At 40.4% G+C, this 25,938-nt stretch overlaps 2 protein-coding genes across 3 annotated transcripts in view; both read right to left on the bottom strand.

Moving 5' to 3' along the window:
- Window positions 1-1,866: 1,866 nt before the first annotated feature.
- On the bottom strand, window positions 1,867-14,198 carry CLDN34 (claudin 34). 2 transcript variants are annotated; one of them, XR_013775271.1, is made up of 5 exons: window positions 13,968-14,198; window positions 12,523-12,777; window positions 11,627-11,708; window positions 4,281-4,416; window positions 1,867-2,947 (listed from the first exon to the last, which is right to left on the bottom strand). XR_013775271.1 is itself a non-coding variant. In XM_079313738.1 (4 exons), the coding sequence occupies exon 4, from the start codon at window positions 2,887-2,889 to the stop codon at window positions 2,245-2,247; it is 645 nt and encodes a 214-aa protein (XP_079169864.1). In that variant the 5' UTR covers window positions 2,890-2,947; window positions 4,281-4,416; window positions 11,307-11,457; window positions 11,627-11,699; the 3' UTR covers window positions 2,112-2,244. The 2 variants fall into 2 exon arrangements, 1 of the variants encoding a protein (XP_079169864.1); XM_079313738.1 differs by lacking the exons at window positions 12,523-12,777; window positions 13,968-14,198 and adding an exon at window positions 11,307-11,457 and having other exon boundaries at window positions 2,112-2,947; window positions 11,627-11,699.
- Window positions 14,199-21,269: 7,071 nt separating this feature from the next.
- Window positions 21,270-25,938, bottom strand: part of SHROOM2 (shroom family member 2) — a 117,201-nt gene continuing 112,532 nt past the window's right edge. Inside the window, 1 exon segment of the mRNA XM_079298876.1 lies at window positions 21,270-24,074. Coding sequence (XP_079155002.1) covers window positions 23,808-24,074 — 267 coding nt within the window. The 3' untranslated portion in view covers window positions 21,270-23,807.

Here is a 25,938-nt window from a genome sequence, read left to right as displayed (position 1 = left end):
ATAAGACCTCTGTCCTGAGATGGACTCATATCTACAGTCTTCCTACCTAAACCTTTTTTTTTGACAAAACTTTATTTTAAAATCCACATGTCTCCATAGGTAATCTATTTCAGTGTTTAGCTGAGGAATTTCCTCACCATCTAGTTTGTGTTTGACATAGAATCAATGTTTCATAGCTACACATCAGTACAGATATAATTCCCAGTGGAAACAGCAGCAGCAGCAGCAGCAACACAGAAACTTGACATGTCCCTGATGATGTTTGTTCCTTTTTCTTTAGCCAAATGAACCTAATGGTTAAGTGAATATAGTTAACAAATATAGTTGGGGTTGCTCACCTGTCTGTGCATACATTAACTCAAAAAGAATTGAGGACTCAGTAATTTTCTCTTAAAGTTGTAATTCCTTGCCAGGAAATATTGGTAGTTTACTAGTGTAATAAGTTTACTAGTGGCATGAACACTAGATCTTTTTTTTTCTCCAAACAACTGTAATATGATATAATCTAATGTTATTGTAGGCCATGAGGGAAGAGATGATAGTACTACTGACTATACTATTGATTTATACCTTTAAAACTGAAACCTACCAATATTGTAAAGAATGTACTTTAGGAAACAAAACTGGAAACAATATAAGAAACAAGCTATTAAACTGCCTTCACTTGAACATGCTTTACAGCATCATAAACAGTCAAAAGATAGATTCTTGCAGGAATGAAAAAATTACCAATGTAGAAATAAACTGCTGTTTCAGTTTCCTGGAGAGGAAATTAAGGTGTTGTGAAGTTTCTGTAGTGTCAGACAATACAGCAAAGTCAAGCCCAAGGGAAGATGTATAGGAAACACTGGACTGCTAGAACAAGCTGGGATAGGAACAGCCACCAGCAAGATGTCCTGGTTTGTTGGCATTTTGCATTGTCTTGCAACGTCCAAAAGCTATTACATTTAAAAAAAATTATTTTCTTCTTTCTCTGAATCCATGAGTATTTTAAAAAATAGAAGGCAATTAAAAGAGTAAAGCTAAATGCTACTTACATTTCCGTAGCATTTCTTTAAAAATGTAATAACATTCTGAGAACCTCTTTCAAGAGATCATGTGTTTGTCAACATTGTTGGCTCATTTCTCCCAGTCTCTAAACTTTTTTTTTTTTTTTTTTTTTTTTTTTTAATTGTCCTTATTGCAGTATTTGGGACATTTATCTTTCTTTTTTTCTTAAGTGAAGTTTGGTTATATGTGCCACAGTTAGCAACTGTGGTTACCATGGCCATTACAGTGGGTTAAGAGAAAAAGGTTTTTATGGAGTATGTAATCTCCCAGCCATTCTAGGCATCTTGGAAAAATGCAGTCTTTGTCTCTGCATTGATTATAAACAGAACCTGAAGTGACCGGTTTGGATATAGATTTCTACATCAGATGAATCATACCCTGAAAGTTGCACTGAGTATTCCTGGTTACTGACAGCACTGATTTTGACATTAGTTTTGTAATAACTTGTACAGCTTATTTCCGTCTTTTGCAATACATTTGGATTCAGTGAAGTGTCAGATGAAGAAGCAAACACTTGCAGACTTTTTGGCTCTGCCTCAGTTAGGAACTAAAGAGCGCACCTTCCCCACAGGCAAACATGTTGCAACATAAAATGCAAAGAGCTTGAAAAAAACCAGAAGCAATAAAGGAATGGCTCTTTATGTGCCCTAGAGGAAGAGGAGAAACTGGCAAGACATTTGTAAGACAATTCAGGGAAGAGTCATATGACACAACCATGATGACAATCATATTATTGGTTTTAAAAGTCTTGACTTGTCACGAAACATACTTTGCTACAGATGTAACTAAATAAACAACAAAAGAGCTTAGTACCGACAAGGAAAGAAACTCACATTTAATACATGTTACTTCACATTTTTCTTACAGGACAGTTCATTCAAAGTCAGCTCCTTGAGCATGATAAATACTTTACACCAAAAAAATAAATTAATTAATAATGTTTGTATATACAAAAGAGGACAACTGGCAAAATTTAATCATACTTGCTGCTCAACAGCAGTTATCTCAAAGACAAACCTCTGGTAATAGGTAAGTACAAATATTGTGACTCAGCTGGTTCATATAAGAAAATAGTGTGTCTACTGCAGAATAAAATTAAATTCTGCAGTTCCTTAACTTTACAACCACTTGCGCTGCTGTCCTTATCTCTTGACTATGCACTTGCTCTGAAATAGCATGGGGGGATTTGTCCTGTCAGGATTTTGTGATAGTGTTTGCAGTCATGGGAAATCTGTATGAGAGAGAAAATGTCCCACTTAGCAGCAGGAGGATGACAGCCACAATCCCAACAGGAATGGCAGCACCAGCTTCCTGTGCTTCTGGACTGGAGGGCATGTAGTAAGAAGGAGGAAAAGCTATGCTCTGGTTGTGAGTTACAGAATAGAAATTCCAGCTCACAGGAATCAGGACACACAGACCAGCAAATATGTAGAAAAAGCCACCCAACAGGAAGAATGGGGCAATGAGAGTTTTGTGAGTGATTCCCATATACACATTTCTCAGAGCAAATATTGTAGCAGCCAGTCCCAGCAAGCCTGTGAACATGGCGATCAACATGAGACCCTGAGCTGCATAAATTTCATGGGGGATGAAGGAGTCATAGCCACTGAATTTATGGCAAAACTGTTCTCTATAGCCAGGTGAGACATGAAGGTAGCTGATGAAGCAAACTTTCCAAATGCCCACCCAAGCAATGCCAGAGGAGATGATAGTGGTGTTGTTCACATGCCACACTCTCCAATCCACAATTCCCATGGAAATGGTGCACAGGATCCAGCCTACTGTGCCCAGAACAAAGGCAGCAAGCTGGAGGTGTGAGGTGCTGACCAGGGAGTTCATCCTTTGGAGCTCTCCTGCTCTGTCACAGACACAGCTGCCATGCGAAGAGTGAGAGACACTGCAAAGAAACAAAAAATGTAATGACAAAGGCAATTATTATTGAATAGGTGAACCTGTCAGTGAAAAAAAGGATGTATGTGTAGAGGGAAGATGACAGTCATCTTTCCCCAACTTTAATGAACTGTTGAAATTTAATATCCGTGGACAAATAACATACAGATTTTAATTCTGTATGTGCTATGGTATCACACAGAGGAGAAAGTCTCTGATTAGAGACTCTTCTTCCCTAAAGACCTCCTTTTTACATTCAAAAAAGGAAAATTTATGGATTTTTTCCAAGTTATTGTCTTCTTTGTTAATTAACCATTATGTTCAAAGATCCTCATGCACATTACACATAATCAGGAGCCCTAGAGTTACTGGCTAGCAGGAAGAAAATCTGAGAAAATCTTCAGGCTCCTGACTGTTGTAATAGATCCTAGAATCAGCAGAATCTGTGCTGCTTTCTCCCAGCAGCTGTGGCTTTGGTGCTAGAGCCCAGTCTGTACAGTCTTCAGCTTCTATGCTGTCTTTTCTGAGAGCTACTGGGACCAGTGTCAGACAGAAAATACTGTAGTTCAGAGGCATGAGCAAAGCCAGGCCACAAAGTCTAACAACAAACACTGAACTTTGACCATTTTCAGATTAATTAGCCATTAATGCATTTGCAGAAATATTTTAATTAATCAGAAATGTGACACTGTGCAGGGGCTGGAGCTTAGATATGCTGTCATTGCTTTTCCACCTTCAAACTCTATCTAAATGTTTTTGGTGCTTTGCCTTTGCAAATTCCACTTGTTTATAAATTGCCCAGTCTGCCCACTTTGAATCATCCTAGAACTGCGCTGGAAAATATTTTAGTAATTTAGATTTAAGATTTGTTTGCTGACTGTACATTCTGAGTGCAAATTAGGGTTTTATAGTATAAAAAAAGAAAAGAATTAAAAAAAGGAGAAACAAATCAACACTTAATTTCCCATGTCTTTTGTACCATTTTTTTAATACTTATAGGAATGATGATGTGACCTCAAATTGATGTAAATCTGACAGGTTCTAGGGATCTGTATATTTCATAATCTTTCTAAAATACTTTTTCTACTACTCCTATTTCATTCAAGACTGGAGAAATACTGCACCAAGTTGACTCTAATAAGACATTTCTGCCACCATGTTTGGTGTAAAAGCAACAATTTTTCTATTTACTGATCTTAAGGTAACCAGATTCAATTGGCAATACAACCTAGTTGCAAAAATCTTCCTGTGGAAATCTTGAAAAAGAAATATGTTCATAACAATATGGCCTTAAGCAGACAGTGTCCATCCTCTCATACCAGTGCCCACTACATACTTACTTCAGTCCTGAAGGTGATGCCAGCCATGAGAGGATGGGACAGGGTGATTTTTAATGCCGGACAAACACAGCAACATCTGCAATTTCATAATTTTGGCCTCCCAGTTCATCTATGTACCTCCAATAGGACTGATTTCCTGTGGGATGTATTCATCTCCATTATTGCAAGTGTACATTTAATCCTCCCCAGCATGGAGAAAATTGCTCCAGAAGAGTCTCTTGTATTTTTATCTACTTAAACTGGAACCAATTTACAAATACGTTCTCAGTTTGCTGCATTATTTACAAAGGGATTATAAACCCCTCTTTCTAATTAACTGTTTTTGCAGTTAATTTGGCATGGAGCATAGTAGCCCCTCTTTATGTCCCAATTCCACCTAAAAATAGCATTGTTTCTGTTCCTGTCCAGTGATGGGAAGGTGCTGGACAGGAAAGAGCATGAGCAGAGGAGTTTCGTGCTGACTCCATTTGGCTTCTCTTGGAATCAGTGGAGCACACAGAAGCCAAACCTGAACCACATGAAGAAACCATTTTGTGTAGTGCCCATATGTCTATAATGCTTCTTGTGTACATCATAAACATTCATTTAAACAACTTGCTGATATCAAGATCATGAAAGATATGTCAGCAGGTGAATCCTTATCATCAACAGCTTTTTAGAGTATATTATCAGCATATAACTTCATTGATTGAATGTACCCAACTGTCTGCTCAAAGAATTAAATGAGAGTAAATGTGACTCTGTTCCCACTATTAAATCTGCATGTGCTCAGATACTTAGAATCATGTCCAGAATTGAATTATAAAATTAAAAATGAGGGAAAGATCTTTTTCCCTTTAAGATTCTCAAAAAAACAGAACAAGCAAACATGCAGGATAAAATAATTTAAGACTTGTACAAAAGTTCTGAGAACACTAGACAAATAACCAGCTAACAAAGATGGGCTTTAGATGAGTTATCAGGTGTCTAGACACAAAAAATTGCTTAGGTAGGAAATGATTCATTTTGGCTCATTTCTCCACACCCTGCCCACTGGAGCATATTTGATCTAGCCTGGTATCATTGACTTAGAGAAAAACCAACGTTCAGAAGAAGGACTTTTGAAATCGATTATGAAATGAAATTACCATTCTCATACTTGTCTATTTTGGAAAAACAAGCAGAAGCCTATACTTAATTACCTCCTGGTACTGAGATTCAGCATGAAAATAAGGAACAAAATATACAGGCAAAATAGTTACACTATAGGTTTTGCTGACATAATAAAAAGATAACAAGTATGTATCACTTTGCAGAAAAATTGATTTTAAAGGAAGCCGTTGGGCAGAGAGGATCAGGGAAACTCCTTTTCTCCCAAGTGCAGAAAGATACACAGATTTTTCAGAACTACAATGGCAAGTATTTCCAAAAAAACCCCAAACAAGACATTTCTTTTGCAAATGCCAACTAACACTGGGAGCGAGCTGCAGAGGGCGTTGTCCTCTAGGATTTCAGCCATTCCAGCGACTCCCTTGCTGTGAGACCTCAAGAGGGTAGAAAACAGGGAGGGAGGGAGGGAGGGAGGGTGAGAAGGTAAGTCATAGCAGCCTGGGTCAGGGTTCTGTCAGCTTTTGCCTCAGCTGGACCTTGGGGGGAGCCTGCACAAGCCTCTATCCACAGGAGGGGGGTGATGCAGGTGATGAACATGGTTCAAACACCAGCAGTGCCATTCCTGTAGATTTCAAGGACAGAGGCATCCCTTTTAGAAGGGAAGAATTTGATCTGTCACCAGCTTGTCATCACAGGGAAAAAAAAACCCACCAAAACCCAAGCAACCGAATTAATAAATTAAAATTTCTGGTTCCTGTGCAAATGCCCTTTTCAGCCTTTTGGGAGGAAAAAGTGAAAGCTCAGTCTCTGCTTGTTTGAGCTATATTGGATAAAATACAGTTCAAAGCCCAGATCATATAGGCAGCACTGACCAATCTCATGCTTTAGTAATTACATAAATATTTTGATTTAATTTAATTAGTGGAGTAAGGTTACCTATATGGTCTGAATAATACAAATGAAGTAACACAATCACCAGATGAAATGTCCTAAGGCAAATAAACTCATATTCAGTCAGCTACAGGAGATCTGAGTAATTAGGTAGTGTCACTGGCATGCAGTTCTTGATTCAGGAGCTCACTCAGAGCTGCAGATTTCAGCATTCCAGCTTTGCAGACCAGCTACTCATGGGATGGAGTCAGCCTACAAAGGCAGTCGGGCCAGCAGGAATCATCTAGGTCTGTGTAGTGCCTGCCAGTGGATGAAAAGCGTGACTGAAAACCCTTTTCACTGAAAGAAGTGAGAAGTAGTTTTGAGAGGTGGCCACAGTGCCATGTTTCAGTATCCGATGATTTCGTCCACATTTTAATTTAAAGTCTACTCAGTTCTATCCAACAAGCACTCCAGAAGCTTCTGGGGATGGTCTTTGGAAAGCCTAGAAACAGTAGCTAAAAAAAACAGAGAGCTGCTTCTACAAGCTCCTCACCTGGTGGCAATTTTCTCTCTAAATATATCTTTCACTTCCTTCATTTATAAGGGCTTTCCTTCAAAGATATGCTTTTAACTAAATACCCTACTAAAGTAAAAGCAAGACAGAATCTGTCTACAGAATCATAGAATCATTGGATGGTTTGAGCTGGAAGAAACCTTAGAGATACCTTGTTCAAATCCCCTGGGCATGTGCAGTGGCACCTCTCACCAGACTAGGCTGCTCAGAGCTCCATCCAGCCTGGCTCTGAAGGCTTCAGGGGATGGGGAGTCTGCAGCTTCTCTGGACAACTTGTTCCAGTGCCTCACCACCCTCACAGTAAAGAATTTATTCTAATATCTAATCTAAGCCTATTTCCTTTCAGTGGAAGCCATCCCCCCTTGTCTTATCACAGTTTCTGATGAAGAGTCCTCCACCTTTCCTGTGGGTCCCCTTCAGATTCTGGTAGGCTGCTGATGTCTTCACACGACTTTCTCTTCTCCATGCTGAACAGCTTCAACTTTCTCAGCCTGTCTTAATGGGGGAGGTGCATATTAAATGTAAATTTGCTAGCATTCAATGCAAATTTGCACAGAGAAGACAGAATTTACTAGTAAAAGATGATACATGTCAGTGTATTCATCCAAAAACAGATACTTGAAGGATCCTGTTATTGCTGTTTTTACTTAAATTAAACATTGCACAGTGAATAGCTCTTTTTCTTTATGAAAAGTATGTTGAGCCATTGCACATGGACTTGAGGGACAGAATGAGACGTGAATTTCCCACTCTTAGTTTCAAGAAATGGAGAGGATGCCTGAGAGCCATGCTGACTTTCCTACAGCTGCAAGCTTGCTTCTAGGAGAAGAAAAATAAAACCAAGATTCTCTCACAACTGCCAAGTGGTTTCATAGAGGGGGGTTTGGATCATCTGTCCATGAGGCTTACCTTTAAAAAGACTAAAATGAAATGTTGCAGTTGAATAGATCAATTCTTCGTGGCCACAGTCTCATCTCCTGATATTCACAGCATCAAGAAAAAACAGAATTGAAGCTATCTTGAAATTTTGTCAACACTTCTTTTTCTTCCAGTAATTGTTAGTAGCAAAAGTCTGGGGCTATGATATCAATTGTGAGGGTGGAAAAACCTCATTTACACCAAATTAATACTGTGTCTTACAGAAAGCTATTTTAATTACATTCAGTAGTCTATATGCATCTGTTGGGTTTCAGATCTGCTTTCTAAAACTCACCCTGCCTGAAGTTCCTGAATCAGAGACTTAAAAAACCCTGCAGATAAATGCAAGAAAGAAAAAAGCTATCAAATTCTCTTAATTCATGTGTTTAAATATAATTGGGCTTTTCAGGTTCCTGGGTCTCAGGCTCCTTCCTGGGGGGATGAAGGCCTGTGCCAGGGACAGATCTCCAGATTGTAGGGTGGTATAAGGGAGTGTCCCCAACACATTCAACTGCAGGACTTGTCCTTAAATTCATCAGTTCATATGATGGCTTGAGAGCAAGAGGGCTACAGCTTTCAGAGGCAGTGAAGAGAGTTTGCCATTTAGGAGAGGTCCTTTGGTTTGTGTGTGCTGGGTAATACATTCCCCAGCAGCAGAATCCCCTCAGCAGTATCTGTTACCCCTCTGGGATCTGAGGCACCAGGCAGAGCTGGCTAAGCCAGCCATCAACACCTGGAACATGAGATCTCAAACACTGAAACTGCAGGGAAATGTGAGATGGAGCTGGGTCTTGTCATGGAAATTTGTGGAAGCCTTACACAAATTGCATGATCCTTGACATGGTATTCAAAGACTGTATTAATGTCTTAGGATCCTTGAGTTTGGATGGGTCTAGAAGAGAGCTTCAGAAATGTTTTTTATCCTTCTGCCATCACTATTCCAGCACAGCTCTGTCTGAAGAACAGCTTTATGTCTAAGGCCATCTACTTGCTGTGGTCCAGGCCATGAGAATTGCCACCACTGGCTGATAAATCAGTCCATTCCTACCTTCTTCAACAGACATTTCAAACAGTGTGGCAGTTCTCTTGTTCCTATTTTCCTAGAAATAAAATTAGCTGCATTTTTGACCCATTCCTTGAACACATCTCCCTGACACTCATGAAGTCTTGAACTCTAGTATCTTATTATTAGATTTAAGCTGTCACTAACACATGTATTTTCAGTTAGCAAAGTCATTGTAGGCTATGTCCAGATTTGAAGGGTGTGTCCAGATTTAATATGTCTTATGTTCTCTAAATGTCAATGTGCAATGTTATAAACTCTATTGCTTCCATTTATTCACTGAGTTTCAAAACCAGCAAACCAAAGCAATTTTCGTTTCTCTTCCATCAGGGAAGAATACATCGAAACTTAGCTGTGTAAAAGTCCTTTGATTATTTTGGGAAAATGTTTTTATTTGCTTTGATAATAGGGTGAAATGAAATCAGTAATTTCTATATATTCTCACTGATTTTTCACAGCCTAATTTACTTTTCTGTGACTGAACCCATCTTGAGCTCTTGTTACATAAAGAAACATTGCAGGCTGGTAGGCAGTGGGATTGACCCGGATGACCTCATATTATCAGAGTTGCTACAGATTGTTTTGCCTGTCTTGAAGAAAGCTCCATTTAGAGCCAAAGTGAAACAGTTTAGACACATTCCAGGAATTACTCCCCTGAAAAACTAAGGCAGATAACTTGGCTGTGTTGAGATGGAATCCTTTCAGGAAGCTTCAGAAAGCAGAGGGAGCCCTAAACTTGCCTACTGTGGGTGCCTGGCACAGAGAAAAGAGTACTAAGGGTCCAGTAGTGTAAATAAGGCACCCACATCTATGTCCCAGAGAACTCCCATGTGACTGGGAAGATGAGGCACTGAACACACACTTGGGGCCTGGGAAGATGTCACCCAAGACATCTCCCAGCCAAAAGAACAGGAACTAATGCTTCCTGGAGCTGCAGGAGAAAATAAGAACTCCTCAAGCAACTTGAATGTCAGCCTGGAAGTGCTGCTCAGGCACCAGGTTGGGAGGCATGAGCATTCCCTGAGCCAGGGCATGTAAGAAAGCGCCTGCTAAAGGGGCAGTGGGAGAGCACAAAACCCGCACACAGGGACCTGCACACACCAATCTGCACACAGGGACCTGCACACACCAATCTGCACACAGCAACCTGCACACAGGGACCTGCACACAGGGACCTGCACACAGCAATCTGCACACACCAACCTGCACACAGCAACCTGCACACACCAATCTGCACACAGGGACCTGCACACACCAATCTGCACACAGCAACCTGCACACACCAATCTGCACACACCAACCTGCACACAGGGACCTGCACACAGCAATCTGCACACAGGGACCTGCACACACCAACCTGCACACACCAATCTGCACACAGGGACCTGCACACACCAACCTGCACACACCAATCTGCACACACGGACCTGCACACAGCAACCTGCACACAGGGACCTGCACACACCAACCTGCACACACCAACCTGCACACACCAATCTGCACACACCAATCTGCACACAGGGACCTGCACACAGGGACCTGCACACAGCAATCTGCACACAGGGACCTGCACACAGCAACCTGCACACACTGATCTGCACACAGGGACCCGCACACAGCAACCTGCACACACGGACCTGCACACACGGACCTGCACACAGCAACCTGCACACACCAACCTGCACACACCAACCTGCACACACCAATCTGCACACAGGGACCTGCACACAGCAATCTGCACACAGGGACCTGCACACAGGGACCTGCACACACCAACCTGCACACAGCAATCTGCACACAGCAATCTGCACACAGCAACCTGCAGGCAAGGTTTCCATCATAGATAGGGGGAAAGTGGGTGCAAGGAGAGCCTTCAAAAGGAGAGGAGACTATACTTGCTTCCTAGTAAATGATAGCAAAGCTAAAATAAAATACACTAAAAAATGTTCCACATAAGAACGATGTGAGTCTCCCTGTCTGAACCCACTTGCCTGCCAAAAAACTTGGGATTCTACTGCAGCTTATAATCAGCTTAAGCAGAAAGTTCACGACAAACTCTTCTTATATAAAATAAGCATAAAATCATTTTCCCAGCCCACATAAGTAGAAATTCTCTTATTTCCACTTATCTAATGTTTTAAGCAAATATTTTTGCTTTAGATGATGCCAGGCATCACATGCATTGCTAAATTAACATTCAAATCCTGCTTTTGAAAGCTATTACAGGTTAGATGCAGCTTTATTGGATTATACTGAGCATGTTTTACTAACCAAATACTTTGTTTAATGTTAAGTCTTGCAGCAGAAAAGCAACTAAAAAATAAAAAAGTATAGTAATTACAAAGGTCTCTTCTTAGAAATATCTTTATGATTTAATGCTTGAAAACTTAATTCTTCAATTCCCAGCTGGGAAAGCTTTATTTATAGTAAACAAATAAATACTTCTCCCCCTCTGTTCTCTATCAGCACTTCATAAAATAAGTAATATTTAAAAAAAGGAGGGACTTACTTGTCTGAGTCTGAGAGTTGCCTAAGGCTTTGAAGCAGTGTCAGCTGGATGAAGCAAGTTCCAAAAGGGAGGTGGGAAAAAATGCCTGTGCAAATTGCCCAGCTTGTTATGCTACCATATAGGTACCTCACAGTTCCTTGTCACTCTCTCACTAAGTCAACAAAGATGTAGGAAGCCAGTTAATCATTAACATATTATAAAAATATGAAAGATTTGTGATATGCCATTTATTCCAATTGCTTTAAAACACTTACCAAAGCATATATGTAACTCCCATGGAAATTGCAGTTTTCTGTAAGATACCCTTTGAGAAAATTTACCTTTTTGAGATCACGTGATTTTTCAGCTTGAGACCACCATGATTCCCCAGTCCTGACAGCCCGAAGGACACAGAATTCTCATCTGAAAGAGAACAAAGTGGTTTCATAATCCTTCATTCATTAGATTTTTCTTCTTGTATTTAGGCAATGTAAATTAGTGCAGCTCTGCAGTAGGAAGAAATATAGGGGAGAAAGAGGAGTTTTTCTAAGGAGTAAATTCAAACTGAACTGCTCTCTTGATGGACTCTGGTTGGCAGCACCCACACATTTGTACAAATAGTATTATGCTTGCTATCTCAGATGCTTTAAAAAACACACACATTTTTAAAATTATGTTTGCCTTGCTTCATGGCTTTCCCATGAATGTAAACAATAGCTCTTACAAATCAGAAGAATGTTCTTAACTCCGATCTGGTTTCTTCTCTTTGAACCCTGTTCTAAGCCCTGATAAACTCCAAATGATGCACTGGCTCAGCAGGTTACAGAACAGTGCTAACAACACCAACATTGTGTGTTCGATCTCTGTATGGCCATTCACTTAGGAGCTGGAGTCCATGATCCTTGCAGGGTCCCTTCTAACTGTGATTCTGTGACATTTCAAAGCTTGCTGTCAAAAGACAAGCAAGTTTATTTCATAGAAATGCCCTGAAATGGGGAGGCCTCATTGAAAAATTCTTATCATTCAAAAATTCTTCTCATTGTAACATGCACAATGGCTGGTTATCACCATCACTAAAGAAGGCTGGAAAATATCATTAATTCATATCCTCCTGTTTTCTGCATCACGTTTAATCCTCTCCTGCTGTATCTTCCAGGTGATACCAGTTCACTGGTTCTCTGTGCAGGTAATGCAGCCTGACCATGACAAGTGAGTCTTGTCCTGTCCTGCAGCTCACCAGCCTGGGATCTCTCTGGCTGCTCCCAGCTGGATGGAGTTTGTCTGGTGCACAGACACAGCACACTCAGCTGCTCAGGCTCTGCTGTTGTGTGACAAGCCCCACACACACACACACCCCGGTGGGCTGCTGTCATCTGCCAGACTCCAGGACATGATGTCCTTCTGACATCATGACAGGGCTGCTGATCCTCAAGGACAGCATCCTTGGGCAGTAGGCAGCTGGCAGATAGATTCCTTTTCTTGCCTTTAATAACTGTGTGGGAATAAATTTGCAGGCTGATTTTCTTGCTGATTTTACACATGAAGCTGCTCCATGCCCCTGTTTGTTTCACCCTGAGATAGGAGAGGCATCCCCTACACCACTCCTAGAAGAACGATTTTTTTTCTCACCTAATTCTGTCTCTGATCTTTTTCTTCTCAGTTACAAAAAAAAAAAAAAAAAAAAAAAAAATCAAACAAAACCAACACAAAACAAAACCAACCCCACTGTGATGTTTAAGAGATTAAACTGTACTGAGAAATAATGAGTTCAATATATTTGGCAGCCACCATCACTACAGTGAAGTTTAATTCAACTGGAAATCTACAGTGCTCAATCTATGATAACAACCAGCAGCATAGGCATCATTACATTAGTGAGAAATACAATACACAAAACTGAATGGAAGAAGACAGGAAGCAAATGAAAGTATTATGTGTTTTTTCTTCTCAGTGTATGATTATGAGTTCTATAAACATATTCGTTTTTAGAGTAATAGTGACAAATTATTAGAAAGCAGATAAAAAATAACTACATTTCTAACTACTTTATTTAAAGGAATACATTTTAAACCTAAGACTTTATTGTTCCTTGAATGCCAATGGTTAATACTTTTCAAGGCAGAAAACATTTGCTTTCTTCCTCCATGGCCTGGACCCAAAGCACATTGAAATCAGTGGAAATAGTTCTGCTGACTTCAAAGACCTTTGGATCAAGCCTGTCCCTTCTGTGGTTTACAATTTCATTGTTAAATACCACAGAACAGGAAATATTTGTTTCAAGTTATTTTTCCTTTTATTTGCTACACATTGAAAAACCAGCCTGAAAGTAAGATGCTGTGCAAGACACACTGCTCAGTGAGTGGTACCACGTAGGCAGCTGAGAGAGCCCCTGAACAGCTCAGAGGCTCAGGGAAAAGCACTTTCTCACTTTTTGTTTCTGAGACAAGGGCTACTTCTTCCAGGAAACACAGCAGCCTTCCTGCAGCAGTTTGCCACTCTGTGATCAGTGAACTGGGGATTAGAATTGTTGCATCCTCACTCTTGGCCACTCCCTGCTTGTGCTCAGTAGATCATCAGACCTGCAGCTCTCCAAATCCAGCACTGAACCTAAACGTGGGCCTCTAAAACCACCACTTGAGTCTAAGAAAAGTATTTCCATAAACACCTTTCCTAACTGTTTACCTTTATGGACAAATCAAGTTGTCCTTTAAAACTTGGGAAATTCAGAGATGAGACAAACACCTCTACCAAACTCAACACATCTCCCATCATTAAGTGCTTCACAGCCCAGCAGCAGCTGACCTTCTGCCAGATCACAAATACATTGTCAACAGCTGCTTCTGAAAAGGCAACCCACTGCCAGCCTCAAGGGACTCCACAGGGTAGCACTGCACATTATCAGATACTCAGCTCAATCCCAAACTACACTGACCCTGTTTATAGCTGCCAGCAGGTGCTGCTTGGTTTTATGGTTAATCCCATTGCCTGGGAAGTTTTCTGGCTCCAAGAATTTGCTAAGAGGTTTGTTGTGATTTTGTCATTGGATTTTGTGCGGCTTTGATTTCTCTTTTGTTCTGTGAAGTTCCAAATAAACATCCACAATGCTCAGTCCCTACTATCCTAGTTCCACTTGTCCAGTGCAGGTGGGATTTAAACACATGCTTTAGTCTAAAATTACAGTGGACTCTGACACTATATGAGAGGGATTATATGTTATCCTTCCCAGCAAGAGAAACAGTGTTCAATGCCCAGTTTAGGTATTACAAGGTAGGGAGACTGCACCTCACTCATGTCTGAACTTGCTTCCTTTCAGTCTTGCACAGCACTAATATTCCTAACAATGGTCACATACTTTCTGGTCCTTTTTATATCCAAAATATGTCAGAGACCTTTTGTCCAGCATCTACACCACTAGTGGTGTCCTCAGAGCCCCTGCTGACACACTAACATCCCTTCATTTTTGTCCTTAGCTTTCCCTAGATTCCCTTATAACTGAGCTGGAATACTCACAGAAACTTCCTACCAACAATCTGAACCTTTTACTATTGGTCAATTAAAAACCAGGGGGAAGTGGGAGCACACAAAACACAACTGCCCAGGCTGTCTCCAGCATGGACTCTTTAGACCTTTTTTCAGAGACCAGCAACTGTAGATCCATTGGAATAGGCTCACTATTAGTTTTTGAAACAAAACTGAGATTACTATTACAGGCTCAAAAAATTTTAGGAGGAATGATTTCACTGTGATTGTGTCTCAACAAGGGGCTGATTTAAAACCAATAAAATTTGTCTTTGGCTGAGCAAGAAACTGATGTTTTTTTCCCAGAGATGCAGAGCACAAAAGCTTGCATGCATGAAATGAAGGGCTGCTAAAATTAGATGCACTCTTGTGGTTTGGGTAGGCTCCTGGTTATTCCCAGATACCCAAAAGTAGGTCATTCAAAGCTTAACAAAGACATTTCCCTCAGACATGACATTTTAGAGCCAGTTGAAAAGACCACCTGATGGGAGAATGTTATCAACACGTCACACTGGGGTTTCACTCTGCCTTGGCAGTGTTTCTGAGAGAGCTGCAGTGCTACACTGCCAAGCTTTTGTCACTTCACTGGAGCTGCTTTAGCAGCTTGTTTTTATCAGCTGTTAGAAGTAACAAGGAAATCAAATACCAATGAATTTTCATTAAAGGGAATGAAAGTAAGAGATCAATAGAAACCTTTAGCTGATAAGAGAACATGGGGGTTTAACAGCTTTACAAAGCAACTCCCTGCCCAAATGATGGGGCAGTCTTAAAGTATTAGTTTGAGAGAACCATATCAATAACTGATTGCTCGTTAGCTGATCATGGCCATGATCTGAGGTGAGGGATCTTTACTGACACCCTAAAAGAGGTTTCTGTACCTTTGCCCCAATTCCTGGCTACGTAATAGCTAAACAATGACCGTGATGTTTCATCTGACCAGTACCCTATTTAGATTAATGCAGTAGGAAGTAGATACAAATATTCTGGTGATCCAGGACAGAAGTAAAATAGGACACTGCAGAAAGCAAAATGGATTTCTTATATAAACCCAAACAGCCACAAGCTAGATGCCAGTGGGGAGCAGAAGGATGTAGTTCTGCAAAGAGCTCCAGACAGGGAAAATTCCTTAAGCATGTGAAGGGAATCTGCTTTTCAAAAGCATTTTATTCCAGCATCTCCAATGCAAAGGTAGGACAGCTCTACTTTCTGTCCTTGTGTAGGTCTGTCATTTACTTGGGCAGTGGGGGAAAGAAGTGTCACACTGTCCCTGCTTTCCCTCAAAGCCCTCCATAGCCAGCTTACAAGTTACAAGGCAGAGATAAAAGGTCATCAATGCTCCAGCACATGCTGGAGCTTGGGACAATTTCAAAATGTGGGAACAACCACCTGGAAGGTTCTGATGAAGAGGGAAATGCTTTTAAGGATAGCTAAATTGGTCAGCACAGGAACACAGGTAGGAAACCCCAAACACACAAGAGAAAACAAAAGCAAACTTAGTAACTAAATGAGCCAGTAAAAGGAGAAGGGTTTGTGGCAGTTCCTATAAGTGCATGTGTGGAGAGGGTTTGTAATGGAAGGAAAAAAATTGTCTGAGCCATGCTGCCTAGAGTGCTCAAGCATCATTTGCAAGCCAAGGACTGGCAAACTCCCACCTGTTTTTCTGACCTGTCAGCTCCAAAAGCAATGTCATAATTACTCCTGCTCTTTAAAGACCCCTGTTATAAAAACTGTAGGCAATCTAAATATTTACTGAAGTAGTCACACCTCAGTACGTGACCAGGTAATGTAAGAAGAGCAAACACAAAAGGTGGATTTATAGTGACCATAAAATTTTCATTCCCAGTTTCCTGACTTCCAGAAACTTTATGGCCAACCTAAACATTGCTCTTTCCCCATCATTCACGACAACAGTAACTGCACTCCTGACACACTTGAACATTTGCACCTAATTTTTATTTTCATGAGTCTGTCTTGTATTTGCTGGGTTCTGACAGGGCTTTCTCTGCTCAAACCAGTCTCATGCTGTATGTGATGCTCAATAGCATACACAAAACTTAAATCTCAGTGCTCTGTAATGAAATTCTCTCTCTACTCTCCAGTAATTTATGTGAGTCTCTTCTCTCAATTTCCCATCCTTTGCACTGGATATAGACTGTGGGATTAGACACAATGTTTTAGAAAGTTTATGAAGTTTTTAGCAATGTTACATCACTACTTTTCCTGTAGTACTTTTCCAGCCTTTTTCCTAGTGCATAGAGCTCATGTGAACTGATCATTCACTGTGATCTCACATAGGTTTAGTCTCTGGTCTATTCCATTGCCCTGTTCATGTGATTGCCATAATCTTCTCCTCGATAAATTGCTTTGCATGTCACAATATAAAATTATCATTGAACACACCCAGACTACCAATTTTTCTCTGTGCAACTTCCCTCTTCATTGTTTGCCATACATGTTGCAAACAGTGACCATTATCACTGGGCTTCTGTTGCAATAATCTCTCACTGGTTTGGTGGAACTGCCCATTGCAAAAAACATTGGTCTAAGTAGCTCCACCTTTGCAAAACCAGTGGGACAACGAAGTTTACTCACCTAGGTATTTTTATTCCCTATTGAGTAAAAATAGGAAGAAAAGTGTTTTGGGTTTTTTTTTAAAGTTCTTTAATGGGGCACATTCTTGGTCACACCTCCATGGAATATTTCTGCTTTTAAAATCACTGATGGCCTACCATGAACTCTATAAAAACATCCTGGGAACAGAAACCCAAGATCCTCTACTCCCTGCTGAGAGAAAGGCTGAATATTTAGATCTTCAGCTTCTTGCTGTCTACACTATGCTTTCCTGGCAGAACACAATGATCCAACTTACACAGGAATCGGGCATTGCTCTGCCCTCAACCAGAAGCCTGGTATTAAATTGAGCTCCTAAGAGGTGGCAATTAGGTAAGCAGAACCCCAGAGAACAAGCCAGGTCACTCACTCTGTACATGTGTGTTGTGCTGTAAACACCCTCATCTCCCAGCTCGTGTGACTTCAGCATCTCAGCACGTCCAGCTAGCTGGGCTGTTTAGTGAATTTAGGATAACCACAGAGAAAGGATGACTTCTTCCTCAAAGGGTAACTTCCTCGAGGCTCCTTAGTGCCAGAGAGCTGTTCCGGTGTCTCCTGAGACAAGAAAGGGGTGTCACTGAATGCACAGAACGTGATGGTCTTACACAGTGAGAGCTGAGATTCTGAAATTCCGAGTTACTCCCCATAACTTTAATTTTCAAAGATGCTTCAAGGTATTTTTACATTGTAGTAACTAAAACTCCTGCATTAGCACATGCAGACAGAACACTTCGGCTGTCACAGTCACGTATGGAGAAAGACAACCAGGAAATTCACAGCTCCAGAGCACTTTACCACTGATTTAGTTTTTCTTCCTTCAGGGCACTGATCCTTCCAGGTTTTCACTTCCTTGTGATATGTATCACCCCATTAGTAAGAGAATGACTGCTCCACCCCTTTCCAGTCAGTGTTGGCCACTTTCGATCATCACAGCTTGTTTTCCCGTTTTATCTCTGGAGGAACCGTACCTGCGTGAGAAAGCTGCTGAAGCTGCAACTCCTGGGAGTGGCAATGAATAATATTCACAGGACTCATGCCTTTCATATTTAGATACTGAGATAATCTTATCTTCCATTGCTTATTATTTAGCCTGCGACTGCTTTTCTCTGAGGCTTTTAGAAAAGACTCAACTGCAATTGATCAGTAACAAACACTATGAAGAGCAGACAGCTGGGAAGTGAAACAGATGTTGAAATGAAATGATTCTCGTCATGAGGATTTTGTTAATTCCTCTCAGGCTTTTGGACTTCACAGCTCCACCATAATAATGTTTTGGTAAAACTCTTATAAGCAGACATCCATTACCCCATTTCCAGAACACGTTCCCCATAAAGAGCCCAGCAAATGCTGCTGTCACATGGAACAGCAGCAAATCAACAACTCTGGGTAACATCAGACCGCAGCTTCCGCAGAGCCAGCACTGGCTCGTCTCACAGAAGTTGCTTGGAATGAATAGTTTAGTTAACACTGTTGCAGCTTGTATTCACTGAAGAAAAGGCTTTCTTTCATTAATTCCATTAAAATATAGGAACACAGACCTAAAATTATTGACAGTTCTCACCTGGGATATGTAGAAGACTTTTTAGATGCCATTTTGCTGGAGATTTTGTTACTGAAAGTATGATTATTTTTCTGTATTTTCCACCACATCTTCAGCTTCACAGTCACAATCCATTTGCTTTAATTAAAATCTCTCCTGTATTGAGACAATTATGAGCAGCAAATTAAAATATTCCAATAGAAGATGAAATGCACTGGGAATTTGATTGTTCTCTAGTGGCACTGTTGTAGGTTAACAAATGACACCTAGAGAGGAGGAGATAGACAGAATTCCTCCTGCTTCAGTCTGAAGAAGTGCCAGAAATCACCAGGTATTCTTGGTATCCCACCCCTGGCCAGCACAAGGCAGTCACCAGCAGCAGGCAACAGGCAATGACAGTCTGAGGATGCATTTCTTGTGAATTTTACCAGGAAGCAGTTTGTTGCATGGAGGTGACTTCAGAGGAAGGGAGAACACAGGCTCCACTGACGCTGACATGTTTGGCAATAGTGGAAGGCACATCCTGGCCACAAGGCCATCGGCCCTGCAACACTTAGGAGACTGATATCAAAGCATCTAACAATGAAGCCATTGTAAGGATTTTTAACATGAGAATTGCACTTTACTAGCCGTGTGCTCAGGAAAGGCTCAACTACTCTGATTAAAATAAAACTCAGCCTAAGATATGCAACAACCACTGGCCCACATGGTTACAACCAAGTCAAAGGTGTTTATTATTGCCTGTCCTAAAGCAATACTTGCTTTGCTTGTAGGTGGTGCTACTGTAGCCCGAGTGAGCATTACTGCCTGCTACTAAATTGTACCCAACTTATTTATTTTTATTACATTTTCCTCTGGAATGCAGTAAGTTTGCTTACTTCAAATGGAACAGCTTTATTCACAATAACATTATCAAAACAGCAGGTAGAAAGAATGAAACCCAAGATTTCACAGGTGAGTTGCTAATTTACATGGGTTACCCATCTTGCAGTCGGGTAACCAACTAACTAATTATAATTAGTTATGTTGCAGACTGGAATTGTGTTAAGTGATTGTGATGGCAATTTTTCCACTGCTTGACAATATTCAATCCAGTTTAAAAATGTAATTGTCAATTTTCATGACATTTTGTGGGCATGATCTGCTCAAGTACATAGAAAAAGAATCCACTTTATCCTCTAAAAAACCTGCACAACTGAGAAGCCCTTAATTAGAATAGGCCCTTAAACTTCTGCAGTGGATCACCAGACACTACTAAAACAGGACTTGCTTTCTACTGCATATCATAAGGCCTTGCTAGAGCAACCTGGACTGCCAACAGGTTAATTCAGCTGTAAAAACGGAGACAATTAAGTACACCAAAATTAATCACTAGAACCTGATTAGGAAAGAATGTGACTCCTTTGAAATCTGAGGGTCTCAAGTACCCCATAAGAGAAAATAAAGAGCTGAATTTCAGTTTAAAGAAAGGCAATTAAAAAAAAAAATCAAATAGTACACAAAAACTAGACTATTATTCCCCTGCAGCTGTCATCCTGGATTATACCTAAGGCTCATAAAAATAGGCACAAACAGGTGAGGTGGGTCCATGTACAAAGAGAGAGAAGAGTGAAAAGAAGTTTAGAAAAATCCTACAAATACCAAGCATTTTTTTCCCCAACTCTTCTCCCAGATTTTATAAAGACCTTCACAACTAAGTAATTTTTAGGATCAAGCTATAGTTCTGTGATCTGTGGTCGCCTCTACTATAAATTTGTGCATAATTGCCAGTGTTTCTCAGTATGGCAGAAGATTCTGCAGCTAATCTGAAAGTCCCCATTAAACTGAAGTTTCTGTGAAAGTCTGTTAAGGCTGGAGAGTTCACAAGTGACCTGTTTTTGCAAAAAATCTTTAGATATCTCCACATGAAGTATCCATTCTAAACACATGATGAAGCTGAACAGTGGAATTGCCCAAAAGCAGGAAAATCTAAACTGCTCCCCTGGTATGTATTCTGTAAGTGGTGAGTGACCCATTTATTTCATTGACCTCATAACACATTTTACCTTTCTGCCATCTCATATTCACACTCTTAAAATACTAAATAGACATGAACACATTTCTGGCACTTACACTGGGAACTGAGAATGATTAATAACTTAACACTTTAACTAAGCTGTGCAAAGACAACTAACTACTTCAGACCACAAGATAACTGGCCTGGCCTTGGAAAGTACTATTGACGGGCACCATGAGATGGCCAACACTGCAAAGCAGCAAAGCAAAGGAAAGCAAAGCAGCAGCTTTTGGCATTAACACTGCACACAAAAGCTAACTCTACATTGAAATATACAGTTTATTTTCTCCAAGTCAAGCAATACCATTTGTCAGTAGGTACATGTTAAGTGTCAGGCAGGAAAACTGTACATTTTCACTCTGGGCTGCAGGATCCAAACAGTTGGAGAAGCACTGTGGAAATCTTTCACTATACAAAGAGATCTAGAATTGAGAACAACAAAGGATGAAGAAACAGCCATCCCCGGGGATGCCAAAGGCAAAACATTAGCACCAGATTTTTTTCAAAAAGCAACAGTACAGCTATTTACAGATTTACATATAACATTGGGAGGCCACCATCTTCACGTTTCCAGGGTGAGTGATTTTCAACAGCTTTGAAAAAGGAAAGGAGATCATAGTGTCTACACAACTGTTCTGTGAAAAGGATAATAGATATAGCTTTCACAATATTGCTACCTTTTATCAGAGATCTAAATCAAAGTACTGTATACAAACACATTGTAATTATATTATTCTTCACATTTCACATACACATTTCAGAGTAACCACAATATGTAAAATTTTAAAAATGCCACAGATAAAACAATGCACACTTTTCTCCAAGCTAAAAGACAAGCATAATTTATTTATGTTTAGTTTTGGGTTTGTTATGGTTAAGGGATAGGTTTAAGGACAAAGGGACCAGTTGTCCTAGGAACATAGCAGCAAATAACTGTGAGATGCCAGAAGACTACATTTCTGAACCAGGAGGACAAAACTAAGGTCAGCTGTAGGTCTTGTAAAATGGTAGCTCCATTTGACCTCAACTGATGCACAGCAACATCATTTCAATAAAAATTTGGTCCAGGTATACAAAGTAGTGCACGATAAGGGTGTGTGCGGGGGCAACAGTCCTTTTTATGTTTGCACCTGCCTGTAAAGGAACTGGTTCCAGAGGATTTTTGCTCCCCAGTTCCCCAACTCACAAGGAATTCACTGATCAGCACCTTTCCAGTTCTCTCCCCACAAAAGAGAGGATTCAGGTAAGAAGGACAGAAAAACTCTTGTGAATGCTGCCATACGTCAGGAGTAGTGGGAAGAATTCTTTGCTCTCTTTTCAACAACTGACTGTATTTTCAACCTGCTTAGCTACAGACTGGCATTCAACCAGCCTTGAAAATGGCTTCTGGTTAGGGAACTTTTCTTCACTACAATGGAAATGGCATATACACAAAGTCTTCAAAGACTTCCTTTGCCTCCAAAACTTTAACATAGAACTTGACACTTAAAGACACTACAGAATCTCACTGCAGGTACCTAAGCAAGTCAGCATAACCCATTACTGTGCTGCAAACATGAGTTAGCACCTCCTTTTAGAGCTACTGGAAATGATCTCAGTCAATGGCAGTTTTAGGAGAACACAAGCAGTGATCTGATACTGTGAACTAACATCCTCTCCTTTATCACTGTTCAATGGGAAAAACCAAGCAAACAGCCCCACTTATGTTCACAGTTACAACATAGAATTGCTCCAAGTAATGCACAGCATTTAAATGGCAGAATTGTTTCTATTGTATTTGGTAGTCTGAGGAAGAAGAACAAACAGCATTATGTAGGTCAACTTCAGTATAACTTCATTGTCTATACAAAACCATCACAATGTCAAACAACCAGAAGAAAAACACAAGCAGTGTCCTTAACCTACATTTATTTCCATGAAGTGTAGTGGGTTTGGGACAAGAAGAATAAAAACATGCATTAAAAAGCACAAAAAAGTAAACGAGCCTTCTAAATAATTTAGATGAAAAATGTTTTGAATAAAATCAGCACAGTACTTCCAGCCCGTTTCTTAAATCAAGTACAACTTGGTAAAGAAAATCACTTGCATTGCATTAAGAGGGTGTACAAATATGTCTTGCAAAATAATTTTTAAAAAAGTCTTCAGCAAGGTAGGCATTAGATGATTTGCAAGCTGCTTAAGAAGCATTTAACCAGACTGATTTTAAAGTTTTCTGCAAGGGGAAAGTGCCATCCTATGTACAATATTACAAAAAAGTGTCTGATGCCACAGGATCAGAGTGACACTGCATTTCAGCAATCTTTATATATTAGCTATAAGATGCATGCTTCCCCTATTTAATGTGTCTTTAAAAAAACATAAAAAACCACTAAATTTAGAGCTTCTAAATGTGTGTGCATTCATGAATTGCTGTAGGGTTTCCCAGCAGACTGTGCAGCATCTGAACATAAAGGAAGTATACAACCTATTCTAAAAACCACTGTTTGCATGCACAACTGCCACAGACTTTGAACACACTGAGCAGAAAGGTTGAGTCTCTTTTCTTTTGTGGAGCTTTCTGGAAGTTAAGCAATGAGGAACAGCTGTAGAGTCCAGCAATGAAAATGTGTTCTAAAAAATTAAATACATAATTAAAAAAAAAAGAGCATTATTGCTGTTGTGAGAGCTATTTTTCTCTTGTGCACTTGTTTCTCTACCAGACACTCAGGTGAGCCAAGATACTCATTTATATACTTGGAAACTCCCCTATCCCTTTCTTCTTTCCCATTTTTCCCATCGCTGGTTGGACTCTGTGCCCTTATTTGAGCCGCTCGGGTTGGAGGCTGTCAGTCAGACACTTCAGCTGCTCCTCCCCCAGCTTGATCTTGTCCTCAAGCTCCCGCTGCTCAATGATGAGGGCCGACTTCATTTTCACAAAGTGCTCATAGTCTGCTAAGTTCTCCTCACTCAAGTAGTTTGCCAAAATGTCGAAGACAATGCGCTCTCGACGATCCAGGTTTTCCTTCAGTTCCTTTGCATCCTCATGTTGCTGGGTCAGCAGCTTTTGCTTATCTACCAATGTCCGCTTAGGAGAAAAGAAAAACAGTTAAAAATTCACTGGGTTCATTAGGTTGGGACAGCAGCTTCACTGTTCAAATCTCAAGTCTGTTTTATCTACAAAGACCTTCCTGAATATTTAGAAAGATGGAAAAAGAATGCTCCTTAAAATTTAGACTAATAAAATGCATTAACCAACTGATAAAAAATGTAGGAAATCAATGAAAGATGCACCATTACCTTCTATTGGCCTCAAAAGCATTACTTCAAAGACTCCTTTACTATTTACTAGATGTATACAACATTGTTGCCTTTGAAGAATAGTTCTTCAAATTAAAACTCAGCTGTCTTATATCTTCTATACACAGCACAGCTCTGGTTACAGAACCCAGAAACAAAACAATGGAGCATTTTGTTCTTCTACAGCTCCTAACTCTATATTTAGCAGTTCTGCTGCATCCACAAGCCATCCCAAATGACACGTGAAGTCTGGTGGTCTTCAGACATGAGCAAGAGTGAAAGCTGAGGCAAGACAACAGAAGGGCAAAAGGGAAGAAAAAACAAAAAAGCATTTTTCTCCAAAAAGGCTGTAAACTTTCTGCTTTGTGCCTTCACAAGAAACAAAACAGGAAAAAGAAAGGTTGAATGGAAGAATACACAAAGAAAGAGGAGAGCAGAAGACAGCAGCTATAACCCTCTCCCCCAGCACCACCTGTCTGCACAGCCAGCAGTCCCACTTGAATCACCCAGCTAAACTTCTTTGGCAGAACATGGAGAGAAAAAGGAGCATCATCAACCCAACCTGTTTCAGATTTCTGCCTACAAGTGATTGCCTTTTTCCAGTGACAGAGCATGCCTGGCTTACTCTGACATCAAGAATTCTGCAGATGTCTGAACTTAATTAAAAACTGTCCCTAGGAGGTACCAATCCATAACTTCTAGCGTTGCTTCCGAGATGAATTTTCTTTGAGAAGCTTTCTTCAAATAAACCTCGGTCTGTTGTAATAAACGTGTCCATCTTTTTAATTTGCACCTTCTGTTAAATCACACATGCTGTTTAATAAGACTGAATGATTTACAGAGAAGTGTTTTTGTAGGATATAAAACAGTCTTTTCAGGATGGAAGTATGAGACAAAGGGGGCTACAGACCAGTGAACTTTAATAAACCTACCTGCCAGTTGTACATGCATCTTGTACTGACTCTTTCTACAGACAGACCAAGGCTAAAGAGTGAAATGTTTTCAGATTTGTGCTCTCAGTGTACTTAAAATACACAGCCTAGATTAACTCAGGATTCAAGACAGCTATGGAAGACAAGTCAGAAAAATCACACACTATTAGAAAGAACATAATAATCTTCCCTTGAGCTTATACCAGGGGGAGAAAAGAAATCTCACTGCAAGTTGCAAGCAGAATTACCTGCTGCAAAGAGATGGAACTGACAGTTCTCCTGAACTCACCAGGGCAAGTAGCAGACAGCCTCAAACTCAGGAGTGTGGCTAGACTGCTCCTAGGGCAGCCTTGCAGGTGTGTGCAAGCTGAGCAGCAGTAACTAGCCAGAACTGGATGAATGCAAGAGGACATGAACACAAAGCACAGGCAATGAGAAGACACTGGCCTTGCTGTGTAAGAGGAAGGGGGCTGGCAGCTCTTCAGATGAAGCTCCTTTCAGAAGCTGAACTTGCAATACCTGATACGTTCCTGTGGCAAAAAAAGACCTATAGCAGAGCATCTAACAGTCAAAGTATTAACTCAGCAGTCATTATTTGACTGCTTTTATTGAGAAAGTCTGGTAAGCTGTTGCTGGCTGCTAAAATGTGGAAAGCTATCAGAGCAATGTTTATTACAACATCATCATGAAAAGAAAAATCAGTGGTAACTGGGAATATGC

Source organism: Erithacus rubecula, assembly GCF_903797595.1.
Source record: "Erithacus rubecula genome assembly, chromosome: 1".
NCBI lineage: Eukaryota > Metazoa > Chordata > Aves > Passeriformes > Muscicapidae > Erithacus > Erithacus rubecula.
This window is presented reverse-complemented; position numbering and strand designations above follow the sequence as displayed.